The sequence below is a fragment of the Nicotiana attenuata genome, chromosome 9, assembly GCF_001879085.1.
Source record: "Nicotiana attenuata strain UT chromosome 9, NIATTr2, whole genome shotgun sequence".
NCBI classification, from domain to species: domain Eukaryota; kingdom Viridiplantae; phylum Streptophyta; class Magnoliopsida; order Solanales; family Solanaceae; genus Nicotiana; species Nicotiana attenuata.
In genome coordinates, this window is record NC_031997.1 from 35,222,535 (window position 1) to 35,236,646 (window position 14,112).

At 34.4% G+C, this 14,112-nt stretch overlaps 2 protein-coding genes across 2 annotated transcripts; one reads left to right on the forward strand and one right to left on the reverse strand.

The window, feature by feature from the left end:
• Window positions 598-1,611, forward strand: LOC109232651 (uncharacterized mitochondrial protein AtMg00810-like). The gene has a single exon (XM_019398407.1). The coding sequence runs from the start codon at window positions 598-600 to the stop codon at window positions 1,609-1,611; it is 1,014 nt and encodes a 337-aa protein (XP_019253952.1).
• Window positions 4,662-9,331, reverse strand: LOC109232253 (14-3-3-like protein). Its single transcript, XM_019397947.1, has 5 exons — window positions 9,227-9,331; window positions 7,492-7,988; window positions 7,273-7,395; window positions 5,433-5,549; window positions 4,662-4,992 (listed from the first exon to the last, which is right to left on the reverse strand). Exons 2-5 carry the CDS (start codon window positions 7,969-7,971, stop codon window positions 4,930-4,932), a joined length of 783 nt encoding a protein of 260 aa, XP_019253492.1. The 5' UTR covers window positions 7,972-7,988; window positions 9,227-9,331; the 3' UTR covers window positions 4,662-4,929.

Consider the following 14,112-nt stretch of genomic DNA (forward strand, 5'->3'; position numbering starts at 1 on the left):
AATGAAGAGGCCTCTGGAGATTGGTAAAGCTTGTGATGGACTATATCTTCTTTGCCCAAAGTGTCTGAGAAACCAATATTCAGGTTCCTTTATCAATAGTTCCTTTTGCACACACAACTCACATTGTCATACTAGTTCACATGTTCATAACTCACTGTCCACAAATAAGTGTGTCTCTTTTCCTCCAAATGTAAATACTTCATGCTTGAGTAATACAAATGTTAGTTTGAAATCTTCTGTAGAATTTTCTGATCCTAATCTTTTGTGGCACAATAGACTTGGGCATGTACCCTTTGTCAAAATGAGAGGGATTACCTCTATCCCAGTTTCTTTTTCACCAAAGCAGCCTTTTCTTTGCTCTATTTGTCCAATGTCTAGACAAGGCAGATTGCCTTTTCCCCATAAAACACATGCTTCCACAAAAATATTCCAAGTCCTACATATAGACTTGTGAGGTACCACAGGGGCTGGCAGTTGACAACCCAAACTTAGTTTGTAAACTTAACAAATCCCTCTATGGCCTCGAAGCAGGCAAGTAGGCAGTGGTATGACCAAACTAAATGAAGCCCCTATGCTCAAGGGGCTAGTAGGCATTCAATGTATGACTATTCCTTGTTTAGTAAGCAAACTGGAGAGTCCATTGTATACATAGCAGTGTATGTTGATGATATTGTAGTTACAGGAACTGACACTGAGGAAATTACAGACCTGAAAACATTCTTGAACAATAATTTCAAAATAAAAGATTTGGGGAAACTACATTATTTCTTGGGTTTGGAAATCCTCTACAAAGATGATGGTGTCATAGTCTCCCAAAGAAAATTCACTCTTGACTTGTTAAAAGAGTATCACTGTGCAGACTATAGTAGTTTTAGTTCTCCATTGGATCCTACTATGAAGCTCAAAGCCAAAGAAGGGAAAAAATTAACAGATCCTACTTACTATAGGAAGCTGATAGGAAAGTTCAATTTCCTCACCAACACTAGATTGGACATAGCTTATAGTGTGCAACACTTAAGCCAGTTCATGGATGATCCCAGGAAACTACACTTGACAGCAGCTTTTTATCTACTTAGATACCTGAAGAAGGATCCCACCTTAGGCATTTTCTTATCTAAAGATCAAGATTACACAATCAAGGCATATTGTGACTCAGATTGGGCAGCATGCCCAGATTCCAGAAAATCTGTAACTGGCTACCTTGTGTTGATGGGAAACAGTCCAATAAGTTGGAAATCAAAGAAACAAGACACTATCTCCCTCTCCTCAGCAGAAGCAGAGTATAGAGCCTTAAGAAAGGTAGTGGGAGAATTGGTATGGCTCAGTCGATTGTTTGAAGAACTTTCAGTACCATCTCCCAAGCCAATTGCTGTGTTTTGTGACAGCCAATCAGCTATACACATAGCCAGGAACCCTGTATTTCATGAGAGAACTAAACATATAGAAGTTGACTGTCACTTTGTACGACATAAGCTGCAGGAAGGGCTGATCTCATTACATCATGTGGGAACAACAAATCAACTAGTTGATGTTCTAACAAAGGCACTGACAGGAGTTCGACATTCAGCTGCTCTACACAAGTTGGCAGTGTTTTCCACACCACCAACTTGAGGGGGGGGGGGGTATTGAGATTATTAGTGGTTAATTATGTAAATTGTATAGTGGCTATATCTGTAAAGTGGTTAGATTAGACGTAGATTAGAAATTCATTTTGATGTATATATGTATGCTACAGTACTTGTCATAATTTGAGTTTTAGTAATCATTTTCAGATTTCACTTTCTCTATTTTTCCTCTCTCTCTACTGTTCTAGAATATTCCGCTTTCTCTCACTTGTAAACCGCCATGGATGCTCGACCTTGAGCTGGTTTAACAGTTTCAGCTTAGGAGACTCAAAACAAACTGGAGTTCTTTAACCGGCGTGATTCATAAATGTGGTAGCTAGGTCTCCTTAACTTTTATCTTAAACTTTGACTTGAATTCTTTAGATAAATTTGTAATGTAAGTATGTCCACGGCTCCATAAGAGGACTATCACATAGACAGAAGCTATTTGACATAATCTTGAATATATTTTTATCTCCTTGAATAGAAATTAAAGAATAAGAGAAAAAAAGCTACATAGAAAACCTTTCAGAAAAAATTACTTTTTGAATAAAAGATTAAAGCATATCATAAGGCATGTAGCATCATCTTGTATAAACTCAATCGATTATTTCACAGTTTTTATCAGAACTATTACTCACTTTATTAGGCCAAGAACTCATATGATCTACAAGGATACAATTACTTTGTCAAACTTTTCTTTTTCATCATTCTCCAGCATAATTGTCAGAAAAAATCCTGCAAGCGTAATACTTGAGCAGAGTTTGATATAGTATGGATTATAAAATTCACACGAATACATTCGAGTGTATTCAATTTATCCATCTGAATAATGCCTGGATCTTTGTCCCCTATAAATTAATATAAAAATAATTTTAGATTAATTAAAAATAACACAAATAAGTAATAAATTATATCAAAATAAATATACAAGATAAGCCTACCTCTTCGTCAACAAATGTTAAACGCCAACGCAAACCCTTTCCTTTATCGTTCTTATATTTTATTATTGGTCCTCTTCGAATAACCAATACCTTAATTACCATTCAACATCATAAAGTTTAAGGTTATTTATTGGGACACATTGTTTTTCCAAATCCGTTTCCATTACACAGCGCGAAATACCTGCAATATACAAGTAAAAGCTGCAAAATATTATGTAATAGCTGAAAATTAATATTGTTACACTAACATTAGTTGAAATAACATAAACCATTAATCTCTAAAGCTATACAATTTAAACATAATACTACTTCAATGTAAAAAACTTTGATATGTAAAACTAAAAACTACGCCGAAAAACAAAGAAGTGCAACACAAAAAACAATTACAATAAAAGTTAAGATGTCATTGTTTTTCTCTCTAGTTCATATACATGACCCTAAAGCATTACTCAATTACGAAAAACGGGAACTTACTCAAGTACGAAAAACGGGAACAATAAAGAGAACTAATAATACCTTTGGAGAAAATTACTTCGTTCAACACCAAAACCTTTAGAGAACAATGAACAATGTGGAACAATATCATCTTTTATTGGAGTAATTGGCGTATTCTTTTACTATATGGACTCGTGCAATTAAGCTGAATTCTATGGGAGAAGATTAAATAAGGAAAAATATTGTTGTCAAAAAAGGAAAAGGCTAAAGGAAAAATTTTGGCGGTGAGTAGGCTGAATTCTATGGGAGAAGATAAATAAAGAAAAATATTCTTGTAAAAAAAGGAAAAGGCTTCAAAAATGGGTTGAGCTAAAGAAATCAAATCGTAAACCAAATCGGCAAGGAAAAGGCTTAAAAAAAAAGTTGAGCTAAAGAAACCAAATCGGCAAGGAAAAGGCTTAAAAAAAAAAAGTTGAGCTAAAGAAATCAAATCGGCCAAAAAGTAGGCGTGTAGAATTTGACCCAAAGTCAACTATGTAGCGTTAATGTATGCGTAATTTAAATGGAAAGAAAAACCAGTCTCAGGTAATTTACAATTATATCCTTAAATTATACAACTAAATAAGGTTATAAAAGTCGATCAATGTTTCAAGGATATTTTAGTCGTTCAATATTTAGCGTAAATTATTCGTGCTTTTATAATAATATAGATATAGATAGATAGATAGATAGATAGATATAGATAATAACAATTGGGTTCACAGTTTAATTTTTATAGATATTTAATAAATTTCTTAATATATATACAAGGTATGAGCAAAAACTACTAAGGTTCCAGTGAACCCATACATAATGCTTTGGATCCGCCCTTACTTAGGTGTTACTGTTGGGATCGAAATAACATGGTGCATGCGGAAACTAACAATACAAAGATTGATAGACAATAAATCAGAATATAAAAGAAAAATATACTAAACTAGGCATAATAATTTATTATGGTTTGGTCAATCGACCTACATATGATCTATCACTAATATAAAAAGAGTATAAATTTTTTGACAGAATAATCTCCCCTAAACATGATTCTCGTAAAAACTACTTTGTGGAGGTTGTTATTGTTGTTTGAGAAGGAAGCCTCAATTTATAGAAGTACAAACTTTTCTCTCAAGAAAATGATAAAGACATATGAAGGAGATTTAATCCTTTTAGAAGTCTTTTTAGATTTAATAGATTGGAAATTCCGGGCAAAACCGTAACAGTAACAACTAGGGAAGTGTTTGTTGCTAGATATGAGGTCATGCACCACATAATGGAGTTCAGAATGGAAGAATCATACACGGCATTTGTATGTAAAACTGATGGAGGTTACAACCAGAATGTAGCATTTCGAAAGTAGTTCAAATCAGTTAAGTTACATAAATGTATGCAAGGTGACCTTTTTCACTGAACAGGTCTTCCTTCAAGAATGTCTTTTAAACTCTTCTTGTCTGGTATTCCAAACAGTTCATGAGATAATAAGTACGAAGACCATTCATAAGAGAAGCTGGCATTCCATTCAAGGAATTGCATCCAAATCAAAATGAAAAAAATAAATAAAAGGAAAATACAATTCAGAATTTTTAACATCGACCGACATCCAATGCCCTGGGGTTCAAGAAAGGTAGCGCAGTCGAGGAGGTTGCAAGATAATTGATTTGGGAACTATTGAATTATTGAATGACTTGAAAATACAAAGCTCAACAGTCAACAACATATGCAATTGAAACTAGAAATATAAGCCAATACATCAATGGCATGACTAAATTTCACCTCGTACTAAAACATGTTTTTATATCAAACCATTTCAGCAGTGATACGAAGAATCATTGAAATATCCATATCCAGTCTAGCTTTCACAAAGTAGTCCTATATTAAAATCAAATATAGGCGACTATGATGCTATGTCGTTACTGCTCTCCGTCGCCTGACTCGCGTTTTGAAGCTTCCTTGATCTCATCCCCGGCATCATCCTGGAATCACATCATTTAACAACAGAAAAACCATTGCAGTGTCAGAATGGCAATGGTCAAAGCAATAACAAACAGTATTGGATTAGTTCAATTCAATATTTTAAAATTAAAATTTAGATATAAAAAATTATACAAGAAGTACTATAAGTTGCAATTCTGCTCATGTCAATATGATTAAGAAAATGTTAAAATGTTGATCAAACTTCAAAAAGTTTGAATCTCAAGAAGCAAAATGTGTCACATAAATTGAAATGGAGGGAGCGGCATTTAGCAATCAAGCTAGTCCATTTCCTGGATGTACATGTACAAAGGTCATGCACTTCCCAAAAACTTTTTCTCGTGTGCACGGTAATGTTTGTGGGTGGGCGCATCTGCATTGGTGGGTATGTATTTCTGAGAGAGAGAGAGAGAGAGAGAGAGAGAGAGAGAGAGAGAGAGACCGTGGTATCAGACGTCCAAAGTGTAAGATTGTCTCGGAGAAGCTGCATAATCAATGTACTGTCCTTGTAAGATTCCTCACCCAGTGTATCCAGCTCGGCAATGGCATCATCAAAAGCCTGAAAAGAAACATCACTGTTTATAAATGTTTCTATGCATTGATAGGAACATCGTCTTGCTTTTATTCTTCTTTTGTTTTAATGTTGCTTTGGCGGCTCCAAAACTACATACTGCTACCAGCTACAAAGGACAGTAGGGAAGAAAACTCCACCAAAAAAGTACAGACAAGCAGACCTGTATTTCAAACTCTGGAATACAAAATGCAACGACGACTATCAGTCGTAAGTTTGAGATGTACAGCACATGGAACAAACAGAGGAGTTAAGACATATATAAGTGAACATGATACTATAATGTCGATCACCTTCGCCAGCTGAATAGCTCACAAAGTGGAATACTAATTACATCTTCAAGAGTTTATCTTCACTCAACTTGTCAAACCATTTGTCTCAAAAAAATGCTCGTACAATCTACTTCAGCTTTATTTGTAATTAAAAAGCACAAAGAAGGTTGACAGTTAAAACAACTTACACCAAAGTTCATAAAGTTATACAACAAGCATATAAAATATTCAACCATGCCAAATTAACTGCACCATTTGTTTTATCTGCTGTCTGGAATGGTAAAATCATCCTTTCCTGAATGCCAGCCAGGTTATAGTTATCATCCTTCTCAGATCCTCTTATCTCTTCTTATGTTAGTGCCATCACATTTCTTCCCCCATTAAATCTTGGCCAAGGCTTATAACTTTAAGAGAAAACTATATTGTGGAAAAGAACAATCCAGTCCCATCCCATTTAACTCTAACAACAAACCACAAATTAAAACTATACATCTCTCTAAACATTCATATATTTGGATATCTATACAAGCTAGATTCATCCATAAAGAATTGCATTAAGCTGACCCATAAGGCATCTTCAAACAAAACTTGTAAGTCTAGGATGGCTTTAAGCTTACGGTCTTTGGACAATCTTATTCCGTTCACTCTCCCTCAGCAGGAATGTGGGGAATCACAGAATGGCGTCTATGAGACTTGATATGTATCTACTCAAAAGATTATATGAAATAGTATAACTGCGATGTGATAAGTACATCACTTAATACCTAAAGATGTCAATTTCCTTTATCCTACAATTATGTAAACAGCAAAAAGATGCTCATTTGTAGTCCTCCGTTTTGTCTTAGCAATGTGTATATGACTGGACTTTTGGGTTGTCGTTTCCTTCGTGAACTCGCACGGGACAAGGGATTTATTCTTTGGGTTACCAAAAGCCAATTGCGAACTAAATGGTGGTTGCTCATGCATAAGCAAAAAAAAATATCCAGATATTTCAATGTGATTCTTACCTCCATGTCAACTAAAGAAAAGCAATCTCATTTTACAAACTAGCCCATGCAATTTCTTGTCTCGTCAATCTTTGTCATAATAATATTTGTGACCCACATATAGTGAGGTTTAGAATAGATATACACTCCACAAATCCCACTTCGTCTAAAAGATATACACTGCCCAAACCTCTGGAGTGGCAGCGCTATTTTCTCTTTCCATCCTCATTTTCGAATACTAAGTATTACGAATAAAACTATCTTTCATGGAGCGGAATAGGCAAGTAAAGCCAGCAACAACAAACATCAAAAGCTAAAGTTAATTCTTTATTCCCACATGCAATTTAAAATTAGAACAAATATCTCACTGTTTTATAGCCTAAGCACAATCGATCAATCAAACATAAGATGATAATCCAAGTTAAACGAATCGACAGAAGCTGAGAAAGGCACCTGCTTTGCAAGGTTACAAGCACGATCCGACGAGTTGAGAATTTCATAATAGAACACTGAAAAGTTAAGGGCAAGTCCCAGCCTGATTGGGTGAGTAGGAGCCAGTTCAGCCAAAGCAATATCCTAGATCACAAGACATAAATGATAAAACAACTCAAATCATTGTTATATGCAATTAAGCAGGTGAGGAAATAAAGAGCTAATCTATGGATTACCAACCTGAGCAGACTTGTAGGCTAATAAAGTGTTCTCTGCGGCTTCTTTCCTTTCTGCCCCTGTCTTAAACTCAGCCAAGTACCTGTGATAATCACCTTTCATCTTCAAGTAAAACACTTTAGACTCGGCTGTTGAGGCAACTGGTATTAAATGGGACTCAAGGAGGTTCAAAATCCCATCACATATCTTGCTGAGTTCAGCCTCAATTTTGCCTCTGTATTCTTTAATGCTGCTAACATGGTCTTCATTTCCACGGCTTTCCTCTTTCTGCTCAATTGAAGAGATTATCCTCCATGAAGCCCTTCTCGCACCAATCACATTCTTGTAAGCCACAGAAAGAAGATTCCTTTCCTCCACGGTCAGTTCTTCAACATCTACTGTCTTTGCGACCTTCTCCATAAACTCAACCATTTCTTCATACCGCTCAGCCTGCTCAGCTAGCTTGGCCATGTACACATTTTCTTCACGTGTTGACTCGGCCATGTTTGTTGTCTAGTTATCTGATGCAACACAAATCCAGGTAACTAAAATTGACAGATGGCCGAAAATACACATAGCTGGACTCACTTTGTGGGACTAAATAATGGCAATTCTCCTTTATTCCTTGAAATACTGGTGTTGGACTCTATGCCCATGCAATCTTTTGGGAAATAAAAGAGCCCTAGAATCGCGGATACTAGATTTATGGAACTTTGTAGTCCCAAACACCATGCAGCTAGAAGTTATAGATGAAATTCATGCTTTAATTTCTAGATTTTTACTAAATAAAGTGATAAATTTAATACTCCATTACTCCCTCCGTTTCAATTTATGTGAACTTATTTGGCTGGGCACGGAATTTAAGAAAAAAAGAAAAGACTTTTGAACTTGTGGGGTAAAATGAGGCACATATATTTTATATGGTTATAAATCATTAAATAAAGGTAAAGTTTTTCCAAATATGAAAATGAGTCATTCTTTTCGGGCACGGACTAAAAAGGAAATACGTTCACATAAATTGAAACACAGGGAGTATCATTTATGTATTTGTTTGCGGTCCATAAGTATTTTCATCGTGGCATTGATAGCAAACTGTGACATAAATCCTCATGGGAAACTCATCCATTTGCTTGCTGAAACTCAAATTTAGCATCAATATTCTCAAAAAAAAAAAAAAAAAAAAAAAAAAAAAAAGAATTGTCTCGCCAAATGAAATATGTACTTACTCAATCCCAAAAGTATTTACTTAATATTTGGTCAAACAATTCTTTCTTTAAACACTACTTTTTCAAACATTCTAAAGGTGTTTTAACTACAAAGTTGTGATTTATAATTCTATGTAGTTCTTTTATAAAAAAAATTCGAATTCATACCAAGAATTATAAATGTGCTTTCCTCCGTCATCCTTTTCGAGACTTACAATACTTACTTGCACCAAGTTTACACCAAACCAAGCAATTTAAGCTTAGCAATTAAAAATTAAAGTGAAAAGACATATCATTTAATCATAATTAAGTGATAAATGTTTGCTTGGATTGGCCTAAACACCGGGTGCCGGTAAGTTTTTAGTTAGTACTATTTTGAAAAAAATAACAATACAAACAAGCAAAAGCTACAAACAGGTTTGAAAAAGATTTCAAACTTGGAACCAATCACACAGTCAATGTTTTAACGCAATAGCCCTAGTTATACCTAAAATTCGAACAAGTCAGTACCATTTTTTTAAATATAGGAACTCAAATATGGATTGAAAAAGTACCTGATTAATGTATAGCTAATGGTCCTCTGATTGTGGAGCTTTTTGGTGCAGTGGAGGAACAAGAAATAAATTGGTCTATTTATAGCAAGGTGAGTTGAAGAGAGGCGGACTTTTGCAAATTTACATATTTCACGGGTTGACCCTGACCCGTCAAAAGACTACTGTGGCTGCTGGTTGGAGTCGCGCTGGCATTCACGGTTTTCATTTGGGGAAAGAGTTTTTTACATGCTTGATTCTTTTTTAACTATTATTTATAAAAATAGCATCATTTATTGTTTATTTCATAAAGAGCACTTTTTTTTCATTAATGGCACATTATAAAAATTAAGCTCAACATCTAATAAGTTAACTCACTCACTAATTACGGGAAGTACTTTATTTTTTTATCCATCTTCATTTTCCCTTTACAACATTCATCTTCTTCACTCCATATTTTGAAAAGCTGCTGCATATCTCAATGCCACCTAAATCAAGATGCATTGATTTATACATCTTTTATACTTTGTATATCAGGTATCACTTTAATTCAAAATGTATATTTATGTATATAATTTTTGTATATTTATTTGTGAAGTGCTATCTTAATTTAAGAGGTATTTTTAATATATACTGTATTTTATATGTCAAGTGTGTATGTGTGTGTGTGTGTGTGTGTATATGTCACATGTCTAAGTGTCATCTTAATTGAAGATGTAACTTTTATGTATATGTTTTTGTATATTTTATATGTGTTAATTCAAAGTATATTTTTATATATATGTATTGTATATATGAAGGTATATTATTATCGAAATAAGAGCTTTATGTTAAGAAAGGAAGAAAGAAGTAAGAGAAAAACTTAAGAAAGATAATTAAAAATAAAATGAACGGAACAAATTTAAAAAATATATTGGCTTCGGTAGAAAACAAAACTAAGAAGACGAAGAAAAAGAAGGAAAGCTAATAGATAAAGAGAGAAAAAAAGACATGATTTTTGTACAAATAATTATTAACTTTCCATTCAAATTTCTTATGTTTAGGGATTAATNAATGGAATTGTGTGCTACAAATATAAATATTTTCCTGCCATATTTGTAATATTGATTTTTATGCTAAAAATTTATTATATTTCTTTTAAACTGTGACAGTTATGTAAAGTCCCCTTTGGGAAAAGCTCCCAATTGTCCAAAACTCCGCCTTTGACCAATGACCATTTTGGATTCGTTTTTATTTTTTGCTTCTACGTTTATTTTTTGATAATTTTTTATTACAAGCCTAAATAATACTTACTATAACTTATGTCCTTTTTTCTTCTTCCCAGAACTAATTAGAAACTATTTGTTTAGTTTGCAGCAAATTTGCGAGATTTTAAAATACATAAATGTTTATGCGGTGAACGACTAAATAATAATAATACATAAGTAAGGATTATAATATCAAAGTCAAGAATTATTTTAACATTGTTATTGCTAATACATGTAATATTATTCTCATTTAAGTTATTAGAAAATTTATATTAGAAAACCAAACATCGTAATCACAAATGTTGATGATGCAACGTAATATATTAATATAGGGTTTTATGTTGGGATTAATTTTTTATTCTTATTTATACATGACAAAACCAAACCCACCCTAATTGTCTAAATATGGTACAATAAACAATTCTGAAATCAAGAGCAATAATTCAAACTGATCAATTGGCGTTTATTTTAGAGTTTGCAAATTAAATTCTTATGAAGTCTAAAACAAACGCCACCTAAAACCATGCTGTTTCTTTGCCGGTCATTCGGTCTAAATAAGATACCGAGCTTATGTGTAACAAAAAAATCATTTGATACACTTTTAACAAAAAGAAAATTTTGATATGTAGATTATAAATAAGGAAAATACATATGATGAATCTGTACTTGTCCTGAAAAGTCAGTTTCACACCTAATCTTATTATTATTTTTAGTGGAACAAATACTACGTTAGAACATGTAAAGCCAGTTTTAGGATATTAAGTGTTCTACACATGCCTATCATATACTGACACGTATTTTTTTCTTTTTTACCTTTTTATCTTTTTTCCAGCATTTTTACTTAACAAACTCCAAATGATTCCACCTCTATCACTAAGACGGATCCAGGATTCTGAAAAGATAGATGCACTATTACACAAAGATGAATCCAGGATATAAAAAGTTAGGGGTTCAACCTTTAATATATATATATATATATATATATATATATATATATATATATATATATATATATATATATGTCAGACTTGAAAATTTTGAAAAAATACACCAAACAACGAAAGAAATATAAGTACTTAATTAATACGCAAGAAGTGATACCAAACATGTCCATTCTCTCGTGGTGCACCAAATTCTAGAAACAAGAAGAAAAAAATACAAAATAGACATAAGATTTAACTCCAAATAAGCTCACTTAGAGAGGTGCACCCAATAACCATTGCATCATATGATACTTTGAACTTGCACGCGCGCACACACACACACACACACATATATATATAAGTAATTTTATAAAAATATAATATTAATATACAAGATCTAAGGGGGGGATTATGGGTTCATGTGACCTTGGGAACCCCCTGTCGCGCCCCTTTTTCTCGCGGAAGCGGACTTCGACATGTTACAACTCTTTTAAATGAGGTATTAGAAGAGAAGAGTCGCCACCTAATGATTTTTAAGGTGCGTTAGGGCACCTATTTGTAAATAACTCTGTTTGACTAGTCTACGCCATCAAAGATCGGGTAAGGCTCAAATTACCTCAAAAAGAAGGTGTTAGGAACTCTTCGAGATCCACAATTGTGATTCCCGATTGAATTTTACATTATGTGGTTTAGATAATTAAGCTAGGTGATCATATAAGTGAAGAAAGATGTGGAAGTTGAAGGTTCTATGACCCATAAGAATTACACTATATGAATAATCGGTACAAATCTTAAAGATTACGAGAGTACAACTGCGTTGGTCTATATTTAATGACTAAGTTCTTTTAGCAAACATATATAAAAGGAAGGGGGTTCCTAAGTTTTTTATCCTAAAGGATCACCCCGTGCAACATAAATAATACTTCGCAACTCCCTTAGGGTAGGGGTTGCTCATATTATTCAGCGGGCACAGACTATCATCTCTTGCTACGCGATTACTATGTTAAAGTTTGATCACACCCAACTATGCCTTATAAAAAGGACAATGCGGACGTTGCAAATATAACCTGAGTATTGTGCCCAGAGTCGAATCCACAGAGAATTAACCTATCAATCACTATCTTTAGACCTACTAAACTCTTTAGAATCAATTTCCCAAACGTTGAGAATCACAGTTGATGGTGTTTTTAATAACTAAGATTAACAGTAACTAATAGCTACAAATTAAAGATGCTAAGTTGTAAACAATAATGAGAAAGTGCTAAGGTAATGATTTCCCCTATTGATGGAATTCCTTCTGTTTATGCTTCATACAAATTTACCAACACATCTCTATCAATCATGAACACTCTTCTTACCGTAAATCTCTCCCGAGTAATCACAGTAATTTACTAGTTGCACTCTCCCGAGATACACTAGCTTGCTTTATTTAACACAATTCACTTTAGATTACACCTAAGGCTTCGTTATCCCTAATCCCGCCTTTAAACCCTCGGTTATTAATCCCTCATATACTTTGGGAGTGGTGTTGTTCAACAATTACCTAAATATGCACTCTCTCCCTAGTTATGCACACTAAATAGGCACGGCTAATTGAGGATCCTGTCAATTAACTACAACAAACACATAGTTGAACAAATAGAGATTGGAACTAGCAATTTGTATTCACATAAACAAGAAGTTCATCCCCCAATAGGTTCCATCAAAACCTTAGACAAAGGATTTAGCTACTCATAACTATGGGTAAACAAACTAAAACAATATTCATCATAAAACTTGCAAGAAAAATCAAAGAAAAGAAGAAAGATGTTTTGGGTGATCTCTCACAATTGTTTTCCTTGCTAAAATATTCTCCAATACAATCTTTGCCTCCTTTGGGCGAAGTCTAGTATTTAAAATAAGGTTTTGGGCTAAAAATCCCATGTTTTGCACTTAAGTCCCTGAACTTTTCTGCCTCTGCCGCGGTTCTGCCGCGGTCGCGGTCAAACCGCGGCCACACACCTTCTCTGAATCTCAACTTATCCGCGACCGTCTTCTACCGCGATTCCGCCGCGGTCGCGGTGGAACCGCGACAGTCCTTCTTCAGGCCTGGCTTGTGCTGCTTCGCTTGGTTCACTTGGCAAAATTTTACGATTGGCCTCTTTTTCTCCATATTTGATCCCAAAAGTACTCCATAGCCTTCTCTTGTCATATATCACCTGCAAAGCATGAAAAGCACTAATCAGAGCATTTTGTTATCACTTTTATCATCAAAACTATACAAGAAGGTGGTTCTTTAGGGACTAATTATAGTTAAATTCACCTATTATCAACACCCCACACTTAAACCTTTGCTCGTCCTCGAGCAAGTTAAACCACACTTCTGGGCCTAACCGTTGGATGCATTGCCCAAGTTCATGCCACACCCGCCATTATGAAAGAATAACCTAATCAGTGCAACAGTCACACTCAGATGCAGACTCTAATGCCATGACACACTCGTGCTTACTCTAGTTACTCTAACAGAGGTGAAAACTCACTTTTTCTTCGTGAGTCACATGCCCTCACATCACAAATCTGAGAGAAGTTCCACACACAATAAATTAAGCAACAAGGAACCATAGATAGACAGAATTCACTCACTCTCAGCAAAGAACATTCACATGCCACACAGATACACCATAGGCTTGCCCCTCGTGTAATACTCTACTAATCGAGCTGTTCAGTCAAAGATCAAAAGGTCTTTATTTGGTTGTAATGT